The sequence below is a fragment of the Oculina patagonica genome, chromosome 12 (genome assembly GCF_052425735.1).
Source record: "Oculina patagonica isolate OP01 chromosome 12, crgOcupat, whole genome shotgun sequence".
Taxonomy (NCBI): Eukaryota; Metazoa; Cnidaria; class Anthozoa; order Scleractinia; family Oculinidae; genus Oculina; species Oculina patagonica.
In genome coordinates, this window is record NC_135769.1 from 8,485,097 (window position 1) to 8,512,656 (window position 27,560).

Consider the following 27,560-nt stretch of genomic DNA (forward strand, 5'->3'; position numbering starts at 1 on the left):
TACTAAGATTAAGTGTACAAGATAGCGAAGAGGTTGAAGTTATTGTGAACAATTATTATAAAATTTACTTTGGAATCTTCTGTGAAATTTTTCACTTCTAGTCGAGGACTTTGGAACTTCTAAAACAATTGTTAAGGTACTCTAATAGATTACCGCACAATTCGGGGAATAGGCCATATTCGTATTCTCGGTAATGGACTGGAACTAGCTTGCAATGGAGGCTCATGCGGGGGAATATCATTAAAAACAGCTTCATGTCATTTGCATTTGAAAAGATTACCCGCATTAGCTTCCATTGCAAGCTAGTTCCAGTCCAATACCGAGAATACGAATAAGGCCTATTACGGTTTGGTTATTTCAGCCTCCACGCCTGTGGCAACAGTCTCGAGTTGTTCAGCGTTTTCCTTATAATAAAACAAGTCTGTGCAGTCAAGTCACAAGCTCATCATCAGAGACGAGTAGACAAATCGAAAGCTTTGTGCGGTAGTCATAAGTTTATCACAGGTAGGTCTTGCATAGCCTTGTGGTGAGCTATAAAAGTCCGCTATCAACAGGTTTTTCTTTAGTCTGTAGAAAACGCCGAGCTGCAAGTTACTTTCGCTGTCTTCAAGCGAGCCTTAAAAGGAACTTATTGAGGTTCGTTCTCTTTCTCTTTATAGTCATCACTTTTGTCTGAGCCTTCCCTTTTGCTTTTAATCTCAGTTGAAACAAATGTACTGCGGTTGTTTAAAAGAGAGGTTCTACATCTTTTAAAATGCTTCTTTGTATTAGTGGTATCTAATCCTCCAAGCCATTAAAAATTACAATTTCTGTATCGAGGTTGCTTAAGAAAACATATTTGGCAAGATGTATAAACCTGTTTGAAGAAGTCGTATTACATGTCCAAATATTGAAAAACATAAAGCAATGTATGATACAGTTGGTAATTTGTGGTCACACTATTTATGGCCAGACAGTATTAGAAAAAGTTTAACAATGTCATTCTACCGTTGTAGAACCGAAGAACAACCATGGATGTCAAATTTAGTATGTGCTTGTTGCTGATTGCTCTTGGGGTAACGGCGCAAGCTGCTGTGATGGATGGATTCGGTAACCCAATAAATGACTACCGCGGCAAAAATTGCCTAGGTAAGAATTACATGTTGTAAAGGGGAGTTAGGCGGTTGGAGAAGAAAGAGACAAAATGATTTTAGTAAGTGTGGAAGATCTTTGAGTCAACCCTAAAGATTCACTGGAGGCGCGCCCGGAGTCACTCGTCCGAGTGAAAACAGAATCTACCGACAAAATAATTGTTGTACATTTCATCAGCGGGAGACTCATTTGGTTGCAATGAAGCAATGGTTTTGGCATTTAGATCCATAGGAGTAATTTATTTGCAAACATTGAATTTCATAGCGAGTATTTGGCAAAACTTAATAAAATGGACTTAACACGGCCGTGACACAGTCCCTTTAATGATAAGTGACAAGAGACTTTATTGAAGAACAACAACTTGGTAAAACGAACAAAATTTCTACGATTGTAAACGTAGAGCCATAGTGAGACGCAAAGAGTTGATTTTGAGATTTTAAGTACCATATCTAGAAGACGGACTGGTCATGCTACAATGTTACTATAACTCAACGTAAAGTTACAGGACTCAAAATGATATTCAGAGACGTTTTATTTAAAGTGTATATGACACAGTTTTTTTTATTTGCCTGATCGAATGTACGTGGAATGCTGATGGGAACATCGAAAAAAGAAATTCGAAATCTCTTTTTTTCACCGCGTTTTCGCGCTCTAAAATCGTGAAATTTCACTTCCGGTTGGGTCCAAAACCGCGCACATTGGGGAGCTGGGTCTATTCTGCTTTTGACGTCATGACCGATCTAGACCCAGCTCCCCACTGTGCGCCGTGACGTCAAACAAGAATGCGCTCAGTGATACACTCAATAACCAAACAAACCGAGCATGGAATTTTAAAGCTGCGACGGCATAGATTTAAAACCGCGAAAATCACAACAACACGTGCACTACTTCTAAATTCGTTTTGAGCCTAATACGTCAAGATTAAAAACCATTTCATTTTACTTACCTGCATATTTGCTGATATGATATATGATGGCTTTATTTTCACACGCTGTTTCCTTCGGCTTTTCTATTTTCGATGTTCGCATCAGCATACCACGTAGATTTTATCAGGCAAATAAAAAAATCTATCATATACACTTAAACGATTATAGTGAAAAAATGTATTTGAGGCTGTTAATTGAAAAGGATAATTCCCTTCAAATTGTGCATTTTTCCATTGAAATCCAACTTTTGGAGCATAAGCAATGTGAAACAAGCAAAAATTGGCGATAAAGCAGCCTGATAACAGCCTGATCACAGCCTGATAAAATTCTGGCGTCGTCGTCACAGACAAATTAGAATAGATCCGTTTGATGTCTTACGCATCCAATCACCATTTTGCCCATTTTGGTTTTGCCAGCCGAAATCATGATACTCAAAACTTAAAAAAGTATCTAGCTTCATGAGCGGTCAAGATGAAGCGAATCTCGTGCTCTGATTGGCTACCCGAGCGGTCAAGATGGAGCCATCTTGACCGCTCGGGATCGCCCGTTGTCTTCCCGCAAGGGAAAAAACTTATCCGATGCTACTTGATGATGCTTTTCGTCGTAAATTTTCGCTATGAAATTATTTTTTCGAAACAACACAAGAAATTCCGTCTGTTTCTAGCGAAAGGAAGTCCGATAAAAAAGAAATAGGGTTTGAAGCGGATGATAGCAAACAAATAACGGTAAACAAAAAAAGTTAACGAGTTTCGTGAAGTACACGTGATACATTGCTAAAGGTTTCTTTACTCTCAAGAATTTGTAGCCACAAGTAAGTGTCTTTAGAGTCCACACAGCGGCGTGGAAGAGAAATTATGGGAACTGACTTCTTTATATTAGCTTGTGTACATCCGTTCCGCTCCGCTCGAAAAAATCGCGGAGGGGAAGTTCCAAAAAGAAAGCCCAAAATTGCAACCATGTATTATCCTCTGTTAATTTCCTGCACTGCAGTACACAATGAGGAGAAAAACATACTTACATCATACTTGGGAATTTATGTAACTTTATTCCACGAAAACATGAAAACAATCAAAGAGAATGGAAAACAAAGAAAGGTTGGTAGCCAATAAGGGCGCGGGAAATGCACATTATGCGACTTCTACATAGAAGTATTAGATGGGAAAAAGGAAACGTGCAGAGAGAAATCAAACAAACAACAACGCGAACAACAACAGAAAAGGAATGGAAGAAAGAAAGAAATAATAACCACACAGCACATAGCGCTACTGGACATTTTCATTTTATTTTACTTTAAATTCAAGAAACGATATATTCTTTACTGAGTACATTTTCCCCATATTGAGAATGTAGTTAGCCTGTATTTCAGACATCCCTCTGTGCTCGCCTACTTGCCAGAAAGGACGTCTGAACACATCTGGCTCTAATGCCGTCCGGTGACGTCACTACCCGAAAATCGGGTAGTGATTTTGATTGGTTGTTTTTAAAATTATTTACATAATTTGCATAATTATGTGACATTATGACTGAATTTTACCGCGCGAGGATTGTAATTTGATAACGTTGGGAAAGAGTTCACCTTCCCAGAAATGAATTTATTAGACAATTACCTTGAGTTTATTAGTTTACCTACGGACGAAGAATAGTAATGGAAATCGGTAGGTTTTAAGTTGGCGGCATTCGTCGCTTCGACATGCAGTGTTTTGCCAAATTTATACGTATTCTTGTTTTGTCACAAATTAATCCGCTCGACGCTTATGTCCTGCAGCCTCGACGAGCCAGTGATTTCTGAACTTAGTGCCAACGGTCAAGTAGGATATTTTTGTATTGAATTCCGTTTCTTGATGCCTCTGTAACGGTCTAAATTGATTCATTTAAGTACTCACGAGTGTGTTTTGTATTTGTCCACTGCGTAACATATTATATTTTGATCGCTAGATAAAGCAAGTCAGTTCAGATTAAATCGGTTCCGTAAAAGAATATAGCCTGCAGTCGATTAAAATCTCATTCATTTGTCTCAAGTTTTCAATAGTTTACTATTAAAACAATTTTATACCCTGTAATCCTTTAGTGAAGCTATTTTTCTTTCACAATTTCATGGCTTTGACAGAAGCTTTTCCGCATGAATTAAAACCAAAGTGTAGTGACGTCACCGGACGGCATTAGAGCCAGATGTGTTCAGACGTCCCTTCTGGCAAGTAGGCGAGCACAGAGGGATGTTTGAAATTCAGGCTAGAGTGTAGTATGCTTTCTTTTTGTTTATCGCCTCCTTAAATCTACTTGGTATTTTGTCTTCCCTTCTTTTATTTTATCTGTCCAGATAAATTAATTCCGCATCTGATGAGGCAATTTAAAACAAAAGCGTTAACTTCTCATCTGGCACCATTTACTGGCTTAAAAACATATATTTTGTAGAATAAATTAAATATCTTTATTAATTGCTTATGGCCCGTTTCATTAATTGATCGCTTGACTGATTGACCAAATGACCGCTTGATCCAAAAACTGATTCTGCAATCGATCCATCGCTGGAATGATGGATCGATTGATTAATTTACTGATCAATAGTTAGTTGGTTGGTTGACTGAATGTTTGGAGAGATTGACGGTTGGATGGATGGATAACTAAAGTAATCATTCAATCAATTAATCAATCAATACATATATACATACATAAAAAACTTATTTTAACCACGGCAACTTTGTTTAACCCTATTCAGACCGGGCTTTTTTGGATCTTTTCAGACCGGGGGGGGATTCCGCCCCCCCCCCCCCCTCCGTAACTTCCAGAATATTTAAGCAATCACAATGAAACTTACAGGATATATAGTATGTCCAAAAATCTAACTTTTAGTATACGTCACGTGGGATGATGACGTCACATCGCGTGACAATGACACCATAATGCCAAAACAGCCGCCATCTTGGATTTTGAAATTTTTTCAAAACGTCAGAAAACCGCCCAAAGTTACTGGAAAGTACTCAAAATCAATAAAAGTGTGCTTAACTGACCCGTAAAAAGGTGAAAATAATGGCATTAAAGTTATTTTTCATTAATAGAAACACGAAAATTTTAAATTTGGGAAAACATGCCTGTCAAAATGTCGTTGCTACGGTGACGTCAAGTTCCTGACACAGCAACCGATCCTATATACCAAATTATTCCCAGATAAATTTTAGATAAAGTCAGAAAGTTTGGCAGCGTTTGGTTGCATATTGAAAAAGTTATTAGCGTTCAAAGTCAGCGCGGGCACTTTCCGCCCCCCCGGTCTGGATAGGGTTAAAAATTGCAATTTGATGTTATTTCAATTGATCGAATTTCCGTTTAATGTAATGGAAGGACGGATGAATGGATGCATGTAAGGATCGATGGATTAACGGATGGGTGAATGTAATGCTAAGTTGCTCGGTTAATTGTTAAATTGATTGTTGTGTGTTGTGGCTAGATGTTTGAGTAAAAGATGGAAGAAGGAAAATGAGTACATGAATTTACAAGTTGATGAATAAAGTAATAGTTTGATTCAAGCTGTCAGATGCGAACTTGATATTTTTATTTACTCACATGTAATATTAGAAGCGACTGGAAATCAGTTTTACCAGCTTCTCCTCGATGTCGTTACCTCCTCTGGTCCCATGCTTTTTCACCGGTTCATCTTTTGTGGTAGCTGTACATAGATAAAAGTAAATTACAAAAGAGAAATTTGCTCTCTGCAGTTATAAAACAAGACTGGAAAGAAGAGGAAGAAGCTTAAAAAAGGTTTCAAATGTTTTCTATTGGCAGTTTCCAACTTTTTTTATATATTTACCTGGTGCATTACAGTAATCGCTGTTACAGCAACTCAACGAACAATCCGACATAGTGGCGCCATCTTTTGCAAGAGACGCTCTGGCCCGCTCACAAACCGCATTCTGGTCGCAATCGAGTGCCGACCTCGTGCAGTTCTTAATCATAATGTTGAAGGAGGAGCTTTGTTCGGTGTATGTGAAGGTCATAGTCCCGCATCCATCGTCTCCTTCGCCTCTACAATCGACCTGCCCATCATTATTAATGACCTCGTTGTTTTTAGTTATCTTGCGGTAGCACCTGATGCTGTACGCTGGTTGAATAACGGCGAGAAAACCACAAAGAAAATACACAGCCTGAAAGGTAAACAAAGGTGAACTATTTCAAGAATCAGAAATTAAAACATGTCAAGAGAACTTAATAAATCGCATGAGGAGAGAGGAATCAGTAGTTATTGCGGATTTCAGTGATACGCGAACTCTGAATTTCAATCCTCAACCAACGGTTAACGCTTTTCGCTGCCGTTACTCATCTCAGCGGACCTCTCGGGAAACAAAAGTTCACTTCAACCTGGTCAAAAGCCCACGTTTGTCAGTTGTGATTGGTGGATTTGGATCCATTTTGTTTGTTTCCGTTTTTCATGGTTCGTTAGCTGTCGCCATAATTATGATTGACGGCAGCAAAAAAGGGGGCAATCATTAGTTGGATTTTGATTTTCAGAGTTCGCATATAACTGAAGACCGCCATAAGGAGCTGCGAGAAAAATAGAGTTATCATATTTAAAATAAGAAATCAGCACATTTTTTATATAAAAAAGGAATTTTTATATGAATTGGACAAATAACAAACAAAGCCCATAGGCTATTTGTCGAATACGAGTACTAATAAAAGTATTTCTTACCAGGATCAAAGAAACCTTCAGAGCCATTGTACCGCTTTAATCTGTGGAAAATACTGAGAATAAAGCGATTATCGTCATATATAAACGAAGATGAAAAAAAATCACACTGTTAAGGCTCGTTTTTTAACACTTCAACATGAGATTGACTTATAGTTTCTTTAATTTCTTTTTTGGTTTCGAATGTTTGACTTAATTGTTCAGCAATGGCACTGTAATTTAGTGTCCATAAAGCCGGTAATTCTTCATGTTCTTAGGCTGGTTATGTCTTGGACGAAAAAGGTAGTCGCTCGCGATCAAGGCCGCCATAAACGATTGACAGTTCAAGAATTAGGTTAAACGGTTTCTGGTCCAGTCTGTACCGGTGGGTGTACATGTAAAAGCAAGCAATCAAAAAGTGCCATTTGATGTTTTCCACAAATGTTGCAACTGGCTCAAATAAAGTTGACCAGTTCTCTGGCTTATTATTCCGCAGTTAAATATCCGTTGCAATCATTTAGAAAACAGTCAGTCGGACACACGTCATGTTGCTACCCCTGATGTCAAAAGTTCAAAAATTTGATTTGCAGCTATATATTTTTTTCCTTAATTACCATAGTTTTCGATTGCCTTTGGACCTTCCAAAGAAACTAATTGTGATGTGATCTAAAAATCTTAAAATATGGTACAACATCTTAACATTGTTTTACCTCGGAGTCGTTTTAGAATGTGACAATACGAGATCAACGTCGGGAATGGATGGAAATGACTAACCTTACACGATAGTATTTATTGAACTCCAACATTGCCATGTCTTGGCAGATGAAACCCTCAAACTATAAAAGCTAAAAGCTTGGCATGCATGACACACCCTTAGGGTTTCCATTAACTATATATTATCTGGTTTCCTTTAACTATATATAAGGCTAGTTTTGGTTTAGGCTAACCTGTGACTCGTCCACTTAAATATTTATACTTCAGAATCTTACATTACTACACCTTAAATGAACGTAATAAAACCATATACAATAGCGACAAAGATGGATAAAAATGCAATACCCTGTAAATAAAAATAATCATTTAATTCCAGCATTGCAATCTCTGACGGATCAGTAGTTTACGTCTTGCTGGGGCAATAAAGCTAAAAGCTTGCGTGGTATACCCTTAGACTACAGTTGTTCCAAATAAAATGCTCTATAACATGTTCATCTGTGAGAGGTTTGTATTTCATACATGCTGTTTGACAGCCCCAGAAAACATGGAATAGAGTTTTAATTTCTTAACCCATTGTATAGATGTATATAGATTTTATCTTAGAGTTTCTTATAAATATTTTATATTATAATATATGTTACTATTATTTTTGTTTTTTCTTTAGGGGGTCGGCTTTATATGATGATTGGGTTCCTCCCTGCCGACATCCGTTTGCAATATTACTATTATTTTTTCCCTCCTTTTATTGCAATAAAGTTGTTATAAATAAGTGAATGAAATACTCTTCTTCGAACTAAAGCTTCACTACTCTGTATTTGATCCTCGCGGCAAACAACCATGCCTTTTCTACGAAGCCCCGTTTGTGTCAATTTATAGAGATTTTATGAAGTCCCGGGCCAATTTATGGAGATTTTATGGACATTTATGAAGGCCCGTTAGTGCCAATTTATGGACATTTTATAGACATTTTATGAAGCACCGTATGTGTCATTTTACAGAGTTTTTTGGAAGCCTCATCAGTGTCATTTTATATTGTGTGTAGTTCATAAAATTTCTTTCGCGATTTGGGAAGGTGTTTCAAATGTCAGAGTACATGTTGATTAACCGGCTTAGTTTAAAGCTTTCTAAAGAACACGTGCACTGTAAGAGTTTCACTACCACCCTGGATAACTCTTAAAACCAATCTTTTTTTGGGGGGACATCCCACTTACAGGTAAATCAGCACTACGTTCTTAGTTCTTGCAACCCAAGCTATAGCTTCAAGGACGTGCACTAAACGGACTTTCAATTATATGGTCCAACGGCAGTAGTTGGGTCTTAGTGATGTTTTCCCTCTTTATCACCCTCTCTCTCTTTTTTTTGCTCTGCATTCAGTACTGGTTTGGAGACTTGAGGATGTGAAAATTTTACAGAGATTTTATGACGTTCTGTTTGATCCAATTCATTTGGTAAATTTACATATATTTTCTTACTTATCTTAAGAACTTATCATTTACAGACATATTATGAGAAAATACACGGTAAAATCTTTGTAAATTTAGATTTACAAACATTTGTGTGAGATTTTTTGAAGTCTGTAAATTTTTAGTCTTTACGTGTAATCCTTGTTGCTAAAATTTACTAACATTTTACTAACTTTCTTTTAAATAAAAGACAGAAAAACCATATAAAATGTCTGTAAAATTATTTTAAAAACATTTTGTCATTAACAGGCAAAACCACCAAGTCTAGTAGGTAGGGCCGATATTGCCTCCCTTTTTTACATTTATCCGGGTAAGTGTTGCCGGCGAACATTTTGAAAACGAAAACATCTTACCCGTTTTCGTGACAAAAACTCCGTTTTCAAATTTATCCGGATAAGTGTGGACGGGGCCTTAATAAAATGGTCGACTTCTCTGCTAACGTCTCTTGCTAAAATGTATTTTGCTTTCGCAGTCAAAGACCTTAATTTGGAATTCTAACCTTATTACGCGTTGGTAATTGGGTAAGTTTTTGTTAGGAGTAGATAGGCTCTTTCAAAAAATGCTCTTGAGATTAAACAGCTTAATGGAAGAAAACTCGAAAACTCCATTAGTTTAGATTTGGCACTTAAATTCATAAATGAGTTTTGCTGGTACCGTTAGCGCGGTAACAATAAGCGAGAAAAGATTTCATCGAAAAACTACAATTTGGTCAACTCAACCAGGGCAACTACCAACCAACAGTTTGGTTAAAACAGGCATAATTTTTGCGATTTTATGCAAAGCAACATTACCGACATATTCTTTGATAAGACAAGATTAGGATATTATCTTTCTTGTTAAAGAAAAACTAGGTGATCAATATTCACGGTGATCAGGAATCTCGTGTCAGTGAAACTGCCGTGCTTGGCCAACTCAACTGTTTTCGCTTTCTTATCTCAAAGTTTCTCCGTAATGTCAACCGTAGACCCATGGTGAGCACGCAATTATTTAGTTCGGTGGTTTTGTGTACCAGATGCGTTATGCTCCAGTGTCATTATAATTTAACGTAAAGTTACACGGCTCAAAACGATATTCAGAGAAATTTTATTAAATGATTATTGTAAAATATAATTTGTAGTGGAGACTGTCAAATGCCGAGTTAATCTAAAAGAGGGTATCGAACAAAGTTTATATGACTGCATATGATTTTGCGCTAACCTTAAAAAGATAGTCACCGTTATCTGCGGTCTCTGCGAATGTCTCCAGATTGGTGTTGTGCACTGAGGTGAAAAAAATGTCTTTTGTTTGGACAGCATTAAGCTCCAATTTAGAATTCTAATCTTAATAAGCGTTAGCAACTTGGAAGATTGTGTGGATTGGCTCTTAAATTAACCCGTTTAATGGAGGAATATTCGAAAAATCCATTAGTCTTACTTATTGCGTAAATGATAAGCGACAAGATTTCATTGGACAACTACAACTTGGTAAAACGAGCAAAATATTTCCGATTTTATGCAAACACGCTAATATATTTGTTGTTTAGACAAGGTTTTGATGACATTATCTTTCTTGTTAAAGAATATCGAGGTGATCAATATTCAAGGTGATCAGGAATTTCGTACCAGTGAAACAGCCTAGCTTGACCAACTCAACTGCTTTCGCTTTCTTACGTTTCTCCGTAACTTTATTTTGTCAACCGTAAAGCAGAGATTTGCTTTCGAGATTTTTTACCTAGATGATGAACTTGTTTTGGTCAAATGTTACTAGATTTAACGTAAAGTTACACCTAACCAAATGATATTTACGTAAGTTTTACAAAACGATTATTGTGAAAATAAAATGTATTGGAGGTTGTTAAGCACCGTGTTAACCTAAAAGAGGGTATCAAACATAATTTATGTAATAATATTTTGTGCTAACCTTTAATGAGATGGTCGACTTCTTTGCTTATGTCTGCTTTCACAGTAACAAGCCTTAATTTGGAATTCTAATCTTATACTGTGTAAGGAGTGGATTGGCTCTTTTAAACAATGCACTTGAGATTAAATAGTTTAATGGAAAAATACTCGAAAAATCCATTAGTCTGACATTTTTAGGAATCGTTAGTGAATTTTGCTGGTACTGTTAGGACAGTGTGTCAACGGGACCGTGTCACGGAGCTTAGCCAAATTGAGGCATGGGAAATGACCACCAAATTTAGTGAAATAAAAAAAATAACCTCTTGAAACAGTGAAAGAACATTTCAATAACACAGCAAATACAAAAGAAGTTACTGATGGCAAAAGTGACGAAGACTGAAACGGATTGCGATAGGGGTTTTTGAAGCATTGTTGGGCTGAACAGTTTTCAAAGTTAATCTTTTTTGCTTGTAACTTTATATTATAACGCCGGGGAGACACATTTGGTTGCAATGAAGCAATGGTTTTGGCATTTAGATCCATAGGAGTAATTTCTTTACAAACATTGAATTTCATAGCCAGTATTTGGCAAAACTTAATAAAATTAACTTAACTCAGCCGTGACACAGTCCCTTTAATAATAAGCGACAAGAGACTTTATTGAAGAACAACAACTTGGTAAAACGAACAAAATTTCTACGATTGTAAACGTAGAGCCATAGTGAGACGCAAAGAGTTGATTTTAAGATTTTAAGTACCATATCTAGAAGACGGACTGGTCATGCTACAATGTTACTACCTTATTCTTACTAATTTTTGCGAGTACTTATTTTCGCGATTTCAAAATAATCGCGAAATTTAGTACGCGCGAAGAAAACATTGCGCGAAATTTAAACACGCGAAAATTAATACCATATTATATATCAAAAGAACAAAAATTTTAAAAAATATCTTTCCGTCTTGTTTTTGACTAAAACCCGTCTTTGGATTGCTGTTTTGTCGTTGTAAATCGGCCAAAACCTCCTTAGTATAGTCACCAAAGTTTCCGTTTGCAACCTGTTGTTCCTAGTCTTTTGTCTGACGACTGCTTTATAAAACACTGACAAAATCGCGAAATTTAATACACTTTTTCTGTAATTTTTCTTGCAATCGCGAAAATAAATACTCGCGAAATTCGGCTTTCGGACTTTCGCGAAAATAAGTACGCGCGAAAATTAGTAAGAATAAGGTATAATTCAACGTCAAGTTACAGGACTCAAAATGATATTCAGAGACGTTTTATATAACGATGTTAGTGAAAAAAATGTATTTGAGGCTGTTGAATGCCGTGTTTACCAAATTAAGGTATCCAACATACTCTATAATTATAATAACATTTTGTTCTAACCTTAATACGATGGTCGACTTCTCTGCTTGTCTGCTGATTGGTGTTGTGTGCTGATATGAAAAATACCCTTTTGCTTTCACAGTATACAGCCTTAATTTGGAATTCTGATTTAATTCTGTGTGAGGAGTTGATAGGCTCTTTTGAACAATTCTCTTGAGATTAGACGGTTGAATGGAACAATACCCGAAAAGTCTATTAGTCTGACAATTTCAGAGTTCATTACTGAGTTTTGCTGGTACCGTTAATGCGTTCACGATGAGCCACAAAAGACTCCAATGAACAAGTCTAACTTGGTAAAACGAGCAAAATATTTGCGATTTTATGCAAACACGCTAACATATTTGCTGTTTAGACAAGTTTTTTTATGACATTATCTTTCTTGTTAAAGAATAAGTAAACGAGGTGATCAATATTCAAGCTTGACCAACTCAACTGCTTTCGCTTTCCTACGTTTCTCCTTAACTTTATTTTGTCAACCGTAAAGCAGGGATTTGCTTTCGAGATTTTGAGTACCATATCAAGATAATAGACTGGTTTTGCTCCAATGTTACTATAATTCCACGTAAAGTTACACCCAACCAATGATATTTAGAGCAGTTTAACAAAACGATGGTTGTGAAAACAAAATGTATTGGATTCTTTTAAGTGCCGTGTTAGCCTAAAAGAGGGTATCAAATATAATTTATGTAATAATATTTTGTGCTAACCTTGTATAAGATGGTCGACTTCTTTGCTTATGTCTGGTAAATGGAGGTGTGCGTTGATATGAAAAATGTCCTTTGCTTTCACAGTAACAAGCCTTAATTTGGAATTCTAACATTTCTGACATAGTCTGACATTTTTAGGAATCGTTAGTGAATTTTGCTGGTACTGTTAGGACAGTGTGTTAACGGGACCGTGTCACGGAGCTTAGCCAAATTGAGGCATGGGAAATGACCATCAAATTTAGTGAAATAAAAAAATAACCTCCTAAAACAGTAAAAGAACATTTCAATAACACAGCAAATACAAAAGAAGGTACGGATGGCAAAAGTGACGAAGACTGAAACGGATTGCGATAGGGGTTTTTGAAGCATTGTTGGGCTGAACAGTTTTCAAAGTTAATCTGTTTTGCTTGTAACTTTATATAATAACGCCCGGTGAAAAAATTCTAATTTTCTGTTCGCCGTTTGTCCAAACTATGGTAAGGCATGTGTTAATATAAGTAACATTTGGTTCACTCTATTTAAGCTGCCATGGATGTAACACTTTTCTAACAAATGAAAACTTCTTGCAGAGGTGAGATGTGACTGGCCCCGTGGTGTGTGCACGTACATAAAAGACAACTGTCCACCTGGATTGTTCCCTTGTGGAAACTATTACTGCCCAGTTGCTACCAACAGATGCTGTTGCCGCTAAGAATCGAACTTGTAGTAAACCAGGATTGCATTTTAAGAGTAGTAGCAGCACAGTGGTATTGTTCCTCAGACTGGTAATTCAAATGACTCATCATATCCATGTCATGTAAGTCCTAGCAAGAGCCTTGAGTAATAACTGTGCAATATTAATGTATATTTTTTTTTTTGCATTTTCGTAGGTATGGAAGGCAGTTGCTGATGGTCCGCTGAACACTACAGGAGTTGGAATAAAGCAACGAAGAAATCATCGTCAATGATTGTGTACCCTCCAGTGCTATTAATCCGAATTATTTTTCTACTATGTGCAGTAAACGTATTGAAATAAAAGCTATTTCAATAAAACCTAAGTTGTTATTTTTTTGTCTTTTCCCTTAATTATGTATAATCTATGCTGACAATAGAGGCCAAGAGAAGAAACGGAGAGAGAGAGACGAACGAAAAGCAATGGACAACATTTAATAAAGAGACAATTCTCAATATGGACAAAGACAACCGTTATTACCCACAAACTGAAATGAAACAAATTAATCACCGTCAACAGCATCATATCCCCATAGTATCCGTTAGTAGCTCTATCGGACTCAAAAAATAGCCGAACATTACTAGCTCGGGCCGAATTTGTGATTGACCTAATCCGGGTCTAGCACGTAATTTTGCAACTTTTCATTGAGGTTTACTGTCATGATTTTCTGTCCTTCTGTACCGGTTTTGACAAATCTAAATATCGAAAGTCAAACTCCTCAAAACATTACCAGTGAAAAACACTTTTGTAGAAGATAAATAAAACCTCGCCTAACTTTTAACCCTAATCGTCTTTGGAAAAACAGACCCCTATATTTACAAGCGTAGCAGAGGAGTTGAGCTCTGGGGTACCCAGAACATCACCAAGTAGTAGTTAGAACTGGATTAGAACCCTTGGCCTCCGAATTTCGAGTCCAGCGCTGTAAGCTAACCGCTTAACCACGCTATCTCAGCTGGAAACAAGAAGAGGATGCCAACGGAAATAAGTAACCGGTTGAGAGGGGAGAAGTCGTGCCAGTTTGGCCATTTGATTTTCACATACTTAAATAACGTGAAATACTTTAGCTTTTGTTTTGGATGTGATTAAAGAGTCAATGTATAAATGGAGGTACTTAGTAAGAGATGTTTCGTAACTGCGTTTGCGGCATTTACCAGCATCTAGCTTTTGATCATTGTAATGTGTGTGGACACTGTGTGGACTGCATGTTTTTCACTTCTCAGGCTCCCAACTCAATCAAGCTGGCTCTATTTTCTTATTTCAGCCTTACGTTTACTTTGCTAGTTTACTCAGGTTCTCAAGTTATGTATGCGATAGCTCTATAGACGAAAGCGAAATTCTTATCATTGACCTGGTATGGTGTGACATCGGAAACAGTCTAAGTTAAGTAGACCATTTATGTGGGTCATGCATGTTCTACAGATTTACTGAACATTTTTATCCAATGTAATAAATTAGTTTACCCGTACTTACAAAAATAAATCTTATCAATTTAGAATTAGAATTATATATGTGAGACACTAGTTTCACTTTACCTTTCAAAGCTTTGATTTAAACTAAAGATGTTCTTCAATTTGATGCCCTCGCGAAAGGGTATCCCCCCCCCAAATAGACTCCACGCATGCTGCTTTTTCTTTAAATAAATTCTAGACAATTTATTGCGATATCGTATAACAATTTATTATAATAATAACAAATGATCGTAATAAATTGTCTAATAACAATTCATTACAAACTTAACTCAACGTTAAATTACGTTAAGGTATATCTTGCTTTGTTGAAAGCAATAAGGATAACGATCGACTAAAGTTCGACTCGAAAGGGAGTTTTCCCTTTTCATGACGCATTCTTCTTTCATTTTGTCATCGCGAGTGTGAAACTTTGTTAAATTCTCTTTTAGAGAATAATTCCTTTTATAATAAATAAAAGGTCAAGGAATTTAATAATTCCAACGAAGAAAACACGATAAATTGTCTTGGGATTTGGATAATATTACTTTGCGTGATATTTCGCCAAATGAAGGAAATGCAAATTAAACGCGGCATTGTGTAGCAATGCGTAGTTCCTGTTTTCTGGGAAGAGGCGTGCGGGTGCCACATATCTGTCATGTGAGGGGAAAATTCCCTCTTCGCAGAGGGATAATTTTAGTATACACGCCTATAGCGATTGTCACGAGCTAGCCACTGTTTCACGTCATTTTAGAACAAGCCTGTGCAGTAAAGTCACAAGCTCATCATCAGAAACGAAGAAGACAAATCAAAAGCGCTGTGCGGTAGTCATGAGTTTATCACAAGCAGGTCTTGCTAAGCCTTATGATGAACTATAAAAGAGTATTCTCTCTAGGTTTTTCTTCAGTCTGAAGAAAACGTCGAGCTGCAGATTGCTTTCGCTGTCTTCAAGTGACACCCTGCTGCCTAGAAGCAACTTTGTGAGGTATAAACTAAAACTTTTTTTCCTTTATTAATATTTGGCATCTAAGTTTTTTGTGTGGACTTTAAAGTCTACACATTGTCGTCATGCAGTTTTTTCCGATTGGGGGGTCACTTTCCGTGATAACTCGGGTTAGTGCTTTCGGAAGTTTTCGACAGTGATCGGAGGATCCGAAGTTTCGGTGAGATGGGCAGCCAAGGCAGTAAACCCAGAAATTCGATCAGTATCGAGTAAATCGCACTTTATTCTTGAATCTAGAAGCCTTTTTTGACACAGCTTTCGAAGAACGTGTGGTGGCTGGAAAATATACATCAAGGAACAACTTCAAAGGCAGCGGTGGCGTAGATGAAAAGTGAAATAACAATCACGACGGCTGAAATCTTCATATCTAATGAGCTGAACAACTGCGGTCATAGGTCACGTTTCTTGTTTTTCACACTTTTGACTCACTTTCCACAGTTTTTGTTTCTCTGTGCGGCTTGAGCATTTTTGATTCGCATATTAAAACGAATCAAATGTCTGGTTATTTATTTATTTCAGCTTTGCCAAACACAATGAATGCACAACGAGTTGTATCAAAACAAGTTCGCTGATCATGTTGTTTTACTTGTCTTGGACTCCGGGATATAATTCACCAGCTCCATTTCTCTCAAGTAGTATATTTAACAAAAGACCGATGTCGAATTCAGAACTGAACTAAAACATTGTCATGAAAAGAATAAAAATAACATCGAACCGTAGAATATGCATATATCCAAACCGTGCGACAAAATAATTTAATTGTCGGTTCAAATAACGTCCTTCGCCGCTTCTCAAAACACCGACTTCAAGTGAATATTACGTAAACAGAAAAATATATTTCTCCGCCTTTCTACGCAAGCTACTAAGAAATTATTTGTGAAAGCTTATTGAAAAGTTCTTATTCCAAAAAGGTAAAAAAAGAACTCATTGAAAGAAAATAAGTTTTTCGATGAGTTGTTTACACAAGTTTTACACAAAAAGTAAGGGTTGTGTAAACAAGCGATGCGAGACAGTTCACGTGCTCCACGCAACATTTCTTTTTTTAATAAAAATAGTATCCTATCTTGCTAGCGGTAAGGAAAGGCTTTTGGTCTAATAACTGCTGTTCTTGTAGGATTCTAGGTTTTTATTTGCATGAAAAAAGGCATTTGTCGTGAACGACGTGACAAAGGGTCACACCACGCTCCTTCACATTGCGTGACATCCCAAGCGGCAATGGTAACGTTTGTTTCTTGAAGCGTAGTACATAAGACAAGTAATAGTACACTTTGTTCTTCCAACAGTCTTGTAAATAATAAATTGATTGACAAGTTCTTTGTTTTTTCGCCTTGTATCTCGAATTACTCGATTCGAAACTTGAAGTTGTTGACTGCTACAGTAACTTATTCATTAATTCATAATGTTAACTTTTATTCAAATGAAAGTCCACACATGTTCGCATAGCGGACTCACTTTTACTGTTATTTAAGAAAAGCATGACTTTTCTCCGTGTTTTCGCTTTTTATTTTTATTTCATAAAATGATCTCAAATGATTCTCGAAGAGAGAACGTTACTCCTTTTTTTTCGAATTGCTTATAACCGTCTAAACCTATCTTGAGTGACTTTTTGCGATTTTGCATTACCTGAAAACTGCTTACCTCACCTGACCTTTGGCACGATGTGTAAGCCTGTTTGTGTTGAAGACTGAATCTTTGCCGGAAGTCAATTTTTGGCCTATTTTCTATTTTAATTTCTTCACTATATTATTCTCGAGAACCGTACGCGTAAAGAAAACAAGATCACACTGAGAAACAAGCAGCGATAAATAAAGCATTGTTCAGAAGAAATCATTAGAGTGGTCACAAGTATTGAGTGGAAGTTGGTTGAGAAAAATTTCACCTCTGTTTAACTATTGCTGTTCTGTTGCAGAACAAAACCATGAATTTTAAGTTGAGTATATGCTTGTTGCTGATTGTTTTGGGGATACTCAAGCTGCTGTGATGGATGGCCATGGTAATCCAATAAATAATTACCGGGGCAAGGATTGTTCAGGTAAAATTTACAATTTTTAAAAAAACTTGGTGGGGGGGATACGGGGTTGCATACAATAACATAATGATCACGCGTTATGGCCTTTTCTCGAATCCCATAAAATTATTGATCGGGGACACGGAAATTCTCCTTATTTACACACTAGAAACAATACTTATATTTATCTATTAATATTTAATTACGAGGTTTTGGCTTAAGTATCGTAACTGGTATGTTTCGGATTTATGATAAATTTTTAACTTAGTACACTGCAAAAATCAGAAATAAAAAAATGAAGGCTATTTTAAGCTGCCGTAACAATTTTGCTAACCAATAAATAATGTTTGCAGAGGTGAGATGTGACTGGCCTCGCGGTGTGTGCACGTACATTTATGATCCGTGTCCACCAGGAATGAACCCCTTGTGGAAACTATTATTGCCCAGTTGCGACAAACAGATGCTGTTGTCGGTAGGAATTTACAGTTTACAGTTTTGAATTTTCACTATGCATGTCACCAAAGCACTATTTCTAAACAGATAATTGCAGCTAAATAATGTACCCTTTCGACTAAAGTTATCAAAGATACATGAAAATAGCACTACGTTATTTTGAGGAACGTGCAATGCCATTATTTTACGTATCTATCCTAAATTGATGGATCAAACACGACTAGTTCTATTTGTTAAATACACGCAAAGAAAGAAAAAGAGAGAGGCAGTCAATAAGAGAACCAGTCAGTCAGTTAACCTAGCAGCCAACCATAGCCATCCAGAAAGCCAGCACTACATGCAAGACTGAAAAAAGACAAACTAATAAATAAACATGTAATTAAGATAGAAAGATGCATGCTTTGCTGGTTATAAAGGTCTTGCTGACTACTATAATAACTGTGCTAATAGGAGGTGGTCTCAAAGAAAAATAAAATGATTCCAAAATTTCAAAGACAGTTTATAATACTACTATGTGCCTCATTTTACTTATTTTAGATTTCCGGCAGCAAAGTACGTGTATCTTGGATAGTAATTGCACTATTTTCTTTATTTTCTAGTTATTGAAGCCACAATGCAGCCATTCTCGTTCCCAGAGCCTTCCGTTTCTTTTGGTCACGTGGTCGGCGAAACGAAGGGCTCTGGTAACACTGACTACCGGATGTCGTAAAATCCACGACATCCGGTAGCGCATGCCCACTGCATAAATGTTCGTCTGCGCCTGCTCAGTAAAAGAAAGGGGAAGGCTGGGGCTGACTGAGACGAGAAGAAACCGAATTTAAAAGAAGATACGACATTTGAGTTTGGCGTTCGAAAGAGCTGTACAGCAATCCTTGCTACAATTGTCGGAGGACATCAAGAAACAAGGAATGGAACAGGAAGACGACAGATAGAAAAGTTAGAATCCAGAGGAATTGGAGTCATAGTGTTTAAACACGGAGTCGATGATATCATCAGCTGATAGCCAGCATTCCGACGGTTGATCATTTGATACTGTGAAATTTATTTATGGTCATGCGGAGGTATTGTAGAAAATTCAGAGCTAAAAAAGCGTATGAGCGATGAGGTATCATTCTATTGAGCGGCGGTAAGAAATATCACATTGAATTTCAAAGTCTTCATGTATTCATGAACTCCATTTAGTGTGTATATCTTGTATAAGCTAAGTTGATAGTGCAAATGTTTGCAATATTTTTAATGCAATAAAAAGTACAACCGAGTTACACCTTACAAAAGATGTACTTGTCATTTGTTCATAAACAAAGGTCTGCTTCGTGAATACGTTATTCTAACAAACTCCCAGTGTTATTCGGTCTTTTTCCGGTAACATTTTCAAACTTGCCCGCTACATCTTCAATTGTTTCGATGACCGGAAATATAACGAAAATTGCGTAGAAGCGTTTCATTTTTTTACCTAATTACGCATGCAGTTTTTATCAGCCAATCAAAAAAATCATATTTTTTACCGTTACCAGGGCCACTACGTCATGTAATTTAAAAAAATACGCGTGGCCCTGGGGAAGAGGATACAATGCAGCTGTTGATGGCCCGCGTAACACCTTAGGGTTCCGAATAATTCAATGAAAACATAATTGTCAAAGATTTTCTACCATCAATACAGTGGTTGATGTAATGTTGTAACCCAATTGTTATTTTACAACTTCAGTGTTATTAATAAAAGCTATTTCAACAAAACCTTAGCTGTCAGCGAATCTTAATCCTCAACCCTCCATTTCCTGTTTATAAGTGAGACCAGTTTATAGTTGAATAAAATGAAACTCATACTTTAGAATATTCACCTTACCAATAAAAACAGGGGGGGGGGGGGGGGGGGGGCAAGGCGTGACTGGATGCAGGTATCTTCTTCTTCTATACTAAAACATGTAATTTTTCCAAAACTATTTCCGTAATAACTTGGTTATGAAAAAAAAACTACACGAATCTACATTTATAAAAAAGGGAGCGAATAATCTTATTTTTTAGTAAAATTTTCTCTAAAATACTTCAAATTGAATGATTTTCAATTACTTCAGAGTTATAAAGTATAACTAATCTGCATACATTCTACGTTCGCGCGAACTCGTATACTAACGTCAGATAGTATAGAAGTAGCTTAACCAATAAAGATTATCGCATTTGCGTTAATGCACTAATAGAATTCTACTACGCTTTTTAAGCAACTTTAACAAATATTGTAAGTTTGAAAAGTACCAATAAAACACACGAAAAACGATAAGAGCGCAAGCAAGCTAGTAGGTCAAACGAGAAGGACACTTGACCACACTTGAACGCTCGCTAACTCTTAACTCAGATCAAGTTTCTGCTGCTTAATGCAATTCTAGTTTCTTGTACCCCAGTCGGTAGATGCTGAGGTCCGCATTTCACGCCCAGGGCGACGACCTTATGGAAAATGATCTCTAGGTTTAGGCTTTACTCCGTGTCCTTTCCTTTGACCTGTATATTCATGTGTAGGTCTATCTAACTGTCTTGTTGGGCGTTTATCAAACCCTGCGAAGCGTAGGTGTACTTCATCTTTCCCGTTACCGGCCAATTTGTCGTCAAGGGAAGGTGAATAATGCGGATTGAATTCTTTGGTACGTGTGTTGCGCGGTAAACCATATCTTGAAACGCCGCCTAAACCGGGTTTCTTTCTTGGAAGATTTTGCATTTGAGAATGGTCCTTTTGGCTGGTCGTTCTTTGGTGCAAATCTGAAGGAAGTGGATTTAATTCGCTGGTGCCTGTGTCGCAAGGTAATCGAACTCTTGAAGCACCGACAAGAAAAGGACTTTCTTTTCGATCGTTTTTTAATTGTGAACGTTCCTCTTGCCTGGTCGTTTTTTGTAACAAAGCTGAAGGAAGTGCACTTGATTCGCTGGCGCCTGTGTTGCGAGGTAATCTAAATCTTGAATCACCGACATAAACAGGATTTTGTTTTCGAGGGTTTTGCATTTGAAAACGTTCCTCTTGTCCGGTTGTTTTTTGCTGCAAAGCTGAAGGATGTGCACTTAATTCGCTGGCGCCTGAGTCGCGAGGTAATCTAACTCTTGAATCACCGACAAGAACAGGATTTTCTTTTCGAGGGTTTAGCATTTGAAAGCGTTCTTCTGGCCTGGTAGTATTTCGCTGCAAAGCTGAAGGAAGTGCACTACATTCGCTGGTGCCTGAGTCGCGGGGTAATCTAACTCTTGAATCACCGACAAGAACAGGATTTTCTTTTCGAGGGTTTTGCATTTGAAAACGTTTCTCTTGTCTAGTCGTCTTTAGCTGCGAAGCTGAAGGAAGTGCACTTAATTCGTTGGTGCCTGAGTCGCGGGGTAATCGAACTCTTGAATTTCCGAAAAGAAAAGGGTTTTCTTTTTGAGGATTTTGAGCTCGAAAACGTTCCTCTTGTCTAGTCGTCTTTAGCTGCGAAGCTGAAGGAAGTGGACTTGATTCGCTGTCGCCGGTGTCGCGAGGCAATCGAACCTTTGAATCATCGACAAGAATGGGATTTTCTTTTTGAGGAATTTGATTCAAATGTTCTTTATCTTGTCTTGTCGTCTTTAGCTGCGAAGAAGAAAATGGGCTTGATTCATTGGCGCCTGTATCCCAGGGTGAACAAACCCTCGACTCATATTTTCTTCGAGGATTTTGCATTTGAGAACGTTCCTCTTGCCTGATCGTTGTTTGCTGCAAGGCTGAATGAAGTGGACTTGATTCCTTGGCTCCTAGGTTACCGGATGAACAAGCTCTTGAATCTCCGAAAAGAACAGGATCTTCTATTTGAGGGTCCTGAAGATGTTCCCGCGCTATTCTGGGCATTCTATGTGAATCACAACACTGACGAAGTAGCTGATCGCTTGAAATCCCTTCTATCGTTGTCTGTGTTGATCGAGACTCTGTTATTTTGGTAAACGTGGCACTGTTGTCGAAATTTGAAAAGCTTTGTGACACTTCACTGGTACGATTGGCCAGCAATAAGCCATCCAGCATTGGTGGGTACGACTTCGTTTCCTTGGCGTGTGTGTCACAGGGTCTTTTTGCTAAGTCTCCGTTTTGAGCAGGGGCCTTTCTAAGAAGATTTGGAGGAAGTTCCTCTGGTCTGTTCATCTTGTGTTGGTCGTTTAGACACTCTGCAGCAACTGTCTGTGTTGAACAAGATGTCGTGATCTTGGCCAAGCTAGTGTCGTGTAGCCCATCAAACGTACTTTCAAAAATAGGATTCTGAAATGCATTCCTTGAATAAACGCTCTCTTTAGGTTCTTTTGCTTCTTTGGTTCTGCACGCAGAAAAGATTTCTATTCCACCGACTATAATGGCAACAGTGTTCTTTGCTGCAAACACCGAAGCATCTAGTTTGAAATCGAAAAATAAAACAAGCCTTATCGCCAAGAAGGCAAGGTTCACGAAAACCAGCTGACATAGTTTAGAAGCAATTCGTACTTTTGAGATCAGTCGAGTTCTTTTGTTGCTAGATGTACGACCAGCTGCAGAAGATGTCTTTCGGCAAGCATGTAATTCCCACAGCGAAAATGCTGGGAGAAATAGACTAATTGACCCGAAGAACAGCATGGCAACTTTTGTAGCTTTATTTATGGGCAACGAATTATTTTTTTCCATAAGCAGAATTTGTAATAACTCGACTATATCAAAGAGATCGAAGACTCGCCACCACTCCACATTGAGCTCGGGTTTGACGGCGTACTCGATTGTGTCTAATAACAGGAAAACTCCAGATGGAAAGCACAGGATAATTTTAAGAAATCGTGGGCCAAACAACGACGACGTTTCAATCTCTTCCACGAATTCGCTAAGGATCCAAACGAACTGAAAGATCGACGGTAACACGTAGAGTAACCATGTAAACATTTTGTGATACCCTCCTATCACGCGTTTGAGCGTTTTGAATGTTGTGGAGCTAACGTTTTCGTCGTACAGTTCTCGTTCCGTCGAATGCAATGGATCGCCGGCGAGAGTTTCCACTATTTGCTGACAAACCAAAAGGGCAATCGCGGGAACGTAAGCGAGCAAAAACGCTTTCCAGCCGGTATGTTTGCCGTGATTGTAAAAATATTGATCTAGAAGAGCTCCCTGAAGCAACATCAGCAAAACCAGCGTTGAAACAATCATCCATCTTGAAACAAGCCTACATTTTCCCTTCGCCATGATGGAAAGGCCGCACAACAAACAATTTCAGATTTCGGGGTTTTTCCCTACTACAATGTCTACCAATGAGACACGTCTACACAAATAGCCATGCCCTTTTTTGGAGTATAGAACAGATTCCGAGAAATTGATCAGTATTCCAAGAAGTCATGCTTGATAGGTAATGCACGAGTCACTGTGTCACAAAAATGTCCACTCGGAATAGAGCGGTCAATCAAATCCGACATGACTTGCAGCGGAATAATAAATATTGAATACTGGCTTAAATTCGTAAAGTAACTGTTTAACTTTGCCATTGCTGAAGATAGTTATAATTCAACTACAACCAACTAAAAACAAAAATTTAAGAGCATCCAAAGAACATACCCAAGGCTGAAGTTCAGTTAAGAATGAATTTTACTCTTTTCTTTTATTATTATTTGCTGTTAGTGACAAAGATATGTACTAAATCAATATTTATTTTTATTAAAACTTAACTTGTAACCAGCATTTTCTACGAAATTTCTCCAATTGTTTTGCGAATTTTTCTGTTGTTAGAATGTTGTGGTGTGACAATGCAATCTGAAATGAAAACGGAAGTCAAAATCAAAGACAAACGAATGTTTCGTTTGACTCTATATTATATGGAACGCAGGTAAAATGGTTTCATTAATTTTTAGACGATTTTTTTTTTCCACGCATAATAACCGAATAGTATAATAAGTTGATAAAAAGTTAAATGCCCAATACACGTTTACACTATAGATAAAACAGATATCCGGAATCCTCGAAGATAATCTTACTACATTGCAACGACAATAAGCAACACAAGCCGGAATGTTTCTCTTCCCAGAAGAATCGGAGGCACTTTTATTAAATATTTTGTATTCAAAAGTAGTTGTAAACTTATTGTTCTGCAGTCGTTTCGGATATTCAAGCGTTTATTTATAAAAAAAAAAATGCAAATAGAAGTGAAGTGAAATACACACAAAACGCTCATTAGAACCAATGTGAATTACTATATTATTATATAAAAGCTCACAGTGTCAATATTTACACAAATGAGATGTACTACCTTAATACAGGAGTAATTCTGCAGAAGAAAAATTTTACGCCTGTAGTATATTGTCAAGTGAAAATGACTTTTTTCAGGAAAAAACATCGGGGTAGCGTAAGTGCATTGTAAAATCTTGCGCAAGTTTGGTTCTAATCATACTGACTTCCAGTTCCTCTATGCTAATTCACACCTAACAGCAACGTTGGTAACATTCAAAACAAGTCGTAGCCCTGTCTTAAAATTATGCCATATATGCGTTTGTCGAAATGTTTTCTGTCGAAAAGTCCAAATTGAAGATTTTTTTTGTGATTTTCGATCAGTTGCATGGCATGGAAGACTTTCGCTTTGACTTAAAATTAAATTTTGAGCTTGTTAATTGACAACAAGGAGAAAGATGTCATGCGACTATCGCTCTTGACTGGGATTTTTTTACCTTTTTATGGCGTGTTCGTTTTGTAGCTCCTTCTCTTCTGCGAAGAGGTGTGGGAGATACCACAGATTTGTCATGTGAAAGAAACTAGTCTCGCCTTTGCCGAAAGTAAGAGAAAAGATTAAGTAAAACAATTACCAGAAAAATACACTAACGGAATAAAACAGGGACATTTTTAAAGCAAATGAATATATATCACAAAGGACGTTGGCATTACTAAAATAAAGAGTGCAAAAAAAAAACAATAGCGAAGAGGTTGAAGTTATTGAGTACAATAAAATTACATTATTTAACTCACTAAATCTTTTCTTAAATAAGTGAACTTTGGAATCTTCTGAGAAAAGTTTCTTTCCTGGTCGATGACTTTAAACTTCTAAAACAATTGTTTAGGTACTTTTAACAGATTACCGCACAATTCGGGGAATTACGGTTTGTGGTTATTCCAACCTTCACGCCTTTGGCAACAGTCACGAGTTGTTCAGCGCTTTACTTGTAATAGAACAGGTCTGTGCAATCAAGTCACAAGCTAATCATCAAAGAAGAATGGACAAATCGAAAGCATTGTGTAGAAGTCATGGGTTGTTCACAAGTAGACCTTGAATAGCCTTGTGTTGAGCTATAAAAGACCGCTATCAAATGGTTTTTCTTAAGTCTGTGGAAAACGTCGAGCTACAAGTTACTTCCGCTGTCTTCAAGTGAGCCTTACAAGGAACTTATTGACGTACGTTCTCTTTCTCTTTGTCATCACTATTGTCTGAGCCCTCGCTTTTGTTTTTACTTTCAGTTGAAACAAATGTGCACTACAGTTGTTTAAGAGAGAAGGTTCTACATCTTTTTAAGTGCTTCTTTCATGGTATCTAATCCTGCAAGCCATTAGAAATTACATATTTGGCAAGATGTATAAACCTGTTTGAAGAACGGTCGAATTCCATGTCAAAATATTGAAAAACAGACAGCAATGTATGATACAGTTGGTAATTCGTGGTCATTTTAATCATGGCCAGACAGTATTAGAAAAAGTTTAACAATGTTGTTTTACTGTTATAGAACCAAAGAACAACCATGGATGTCAAATTCAGTATGTGCTTATTGCTGATTGTTCTTGGGGTAACGGCGCAAGCTGCTGTTATGGATGGATTCGGTAACCCAATAAATGACTACCGCGGCAAAAATTGCCCAGGTAAGTAGTACTTGTTGTTAAGGGGGCTAAGCGGTTGCCAAGAGAAAGACAGAGGAAATTATTGTACATTATTTAAACGTAATTACGAATCTATTGGGTGTTTTAAAAATATAGAATTTTGTATTTGCCGTTTGCACTGTAAGGCATGCTTTTTGTGACACTCGTTTGTAACTCAGAAAAGTAGGAAAAAAGTCGTGATCCTTTTTTAAACTGCCCTGGAGGTAACGATTTTCTAACAAATGAACAACTCTTGCAGAGGTGAGATGTGACTGGCCGCATGGTGTGTGCACTTACGTATATTAAAGACAACTGTCCACCAGGAATGAACCCCTGTGGAAACTATTACTGCCCACTCGCGACCAACAGATGCTGTTGCCGGTAAGAATTTAACTTGTAGTAAACCTAAGGTTTGCATTTTTGTGTTAAATGTCAACAGCAGCAGCACAGTAGTATCGTTCCTGAGACTGATAATGTAAATGACACATCGTATCTGTTTTATGCATATGGCCCTTTATAACCTTGTATATATATAGTCCCAATATGTGCCTTGAATAATAATTGTAAAATATTAATTTTATATTTTCTGCATTTTCCTAGGTATTGAAGGCAACTTCTGATGGTCCGCTTAACACTATAAAGGCGTTGGGATACAGCATCGAAGAAATTATTGTCAATCATTTTGTACCCTTCAGTGTTGATAGACTCTTAATAATCTAAATGATATTTTTTGCTACGTGCACTAAACGTACTGAAATTTAAAAGCTATTACAATAAAACCTTAGTTGTTATTTTGAGTCTTTTCCCTTAACTATCTATACTCTATGCTGACAAAAGAGGGCCACGAGACGAAAGAGGCGCGAGAGAGACGAACGAAAAGCAAATTTCAAATAAGGAGACAATTTTTAACACGAGAAAGACAAGTTTAATATTACCATAAACTGACGGTCGAATTTGTGATTAACCTTATCGATATCCAGGATCAGCGCGTATTTTAATTTTGATTTTGCAGCTTTTCATTTAGGTTTATTATCAATATATTTTGTCCTTCGGTACTGGTTTTGACAAAATAAAATATCGCAGTCAAACTCCTCAAAATATCATCAGTAAAAAAATAAACACTTTTGTAGAAGATGAATAAAACCTCGGCTGACTTTTAACCTTAATCGTCTTTTGGAAAATTGCAGGCCCCTGGTATTATAGTTAGCTATTTTTGCAAGCGTAGCAGGGGCTTTGATTTCTGGGATAC

General features: G+C 37.3%; 3 protein-coding genes across 12 annotated transcripts; 2 read left to right on the forward strand and 1 right to left on the reverse strand.

Annotated features, from left to right (window-relative positions):
- The first annotated feature begins 416 nt into the window (after positions 1-416).
- LOC144633321 (uncharacterized) lies at positions 417-19,984 on the forward strand. 6 transcript variants are annotated; one of them, XM_078492205.1, is made up of 4 exons: positions 417-504; positions 996-1,128; positions 18,384-18,502; positions 19,083-19,984. In XM_078492205.1, exons 2-4 carry the CDS (start codon positions 1,011-1,013, stop codon positions 19,209-19,211), a joined length of 366 nt encoding a protein of 121 aa, XP_078348331.1. In that variant the 5' UTR covers positions 417-504; positions 996-1,010; the 3' UTR covers positions 19,212-19,984. The 6 variants fall into 6 exon arrangements, 4 of the variants coding, with proteins under 4 accessions (XP_078348331.1, XP_078348330.1, XP_078348332.1 ...); XR_013567021.1 differs by lacking the exons at positions 417-504; positions 18,384-18,502; positions 19,083-19,984 and adding exons at positions 578-636; positions 13,432-13,658; positions 13,732-13,860; XR_013567022.1 differs by lacking the exons at positions 417-504; positions 18,384-18,502; positions 19,083-19,984 and adding exons at positions 578-636; positions 13,432-13,626; positions 13,732-13,852.
- LOC144633317 (uncharacterized) lies at positions 4,133-12,900 on the reverse strand. 4 transcript variants are annotated; one of them, XM_078492192.1, is made up of 5 exons: positions 12,863-12,900; positions 6,739-6,791; positions 5,860-6,193; positions 5,616-5,718; positions 4,133-4,391 (listed from the first exon to the last, which is right to left on the reverse strand). In XM_078492192.1, exons 2-4 carry the CDS (start codon positions 6,763-6,765, stop codon positions 5,624-5,626), a joined length of 456 nt encoding a protein of 151 aa, XP_078348318.1. In that variant the 5' UTR covers positions 6,766-6,791; positions 12,863-12,900; the 3' UTR covers positions 4,133-4,391; positions 5,616-5,623. The 4 variants fall into 4 exon arrangements, with proteins under 4 accessions (XP_078348318.1, XP_078348317.1, XP_078348320.1 ...); XM_078492191.1 differs by lacking the exon at positions 12,863-12,900 and adding an exon at positions 12,156-12,193; XM_078492194.1 differs by lacking the exon at positions 12,863-12,900 and adding an exon at positions 12,156-12,191 and having other exon boundaries at positions 6,739-6,779.
- A 5,488-nt stretch (positions 19,985-25,472) lies between the features above and the next one.
- Positions 25,473-27,275, forward strand: LOC144633340 (small cysteine-rich protein 1-like). 2 transcript variants are annotated; one of them, XM_078492231.1, is made up of 3 exons: positions 25,473-25,855; positions 26,182-26,314; positions 26,571-26,873. In XM_078492231.1, the coding sequence occupies exons 2-3, from the start codon at positions 26,197-26,199 to the stop codon at positions 26,615-26,617; spliced, it is 165 nt and encodes a 54-aa protein (XP_078348357.1). In that variant the 5' UTR covers positions 25,473-25,855; positions 26,182-26,196; the 3' UTR covers positions 26,618-26,873. The 2 variants fall into 2 exon arrangements, 1 of the variants encoding a protein (XP_078348357.1); XR_013567035.1 differs by lacking the exon at positions 26,571-26,873 and adding an exon at positions 26,912-27,275 and having other exon boundaries at positions 25,482-25,855.
- Positions 27,276-27,560: the final 285 nt, after the last annotated feature.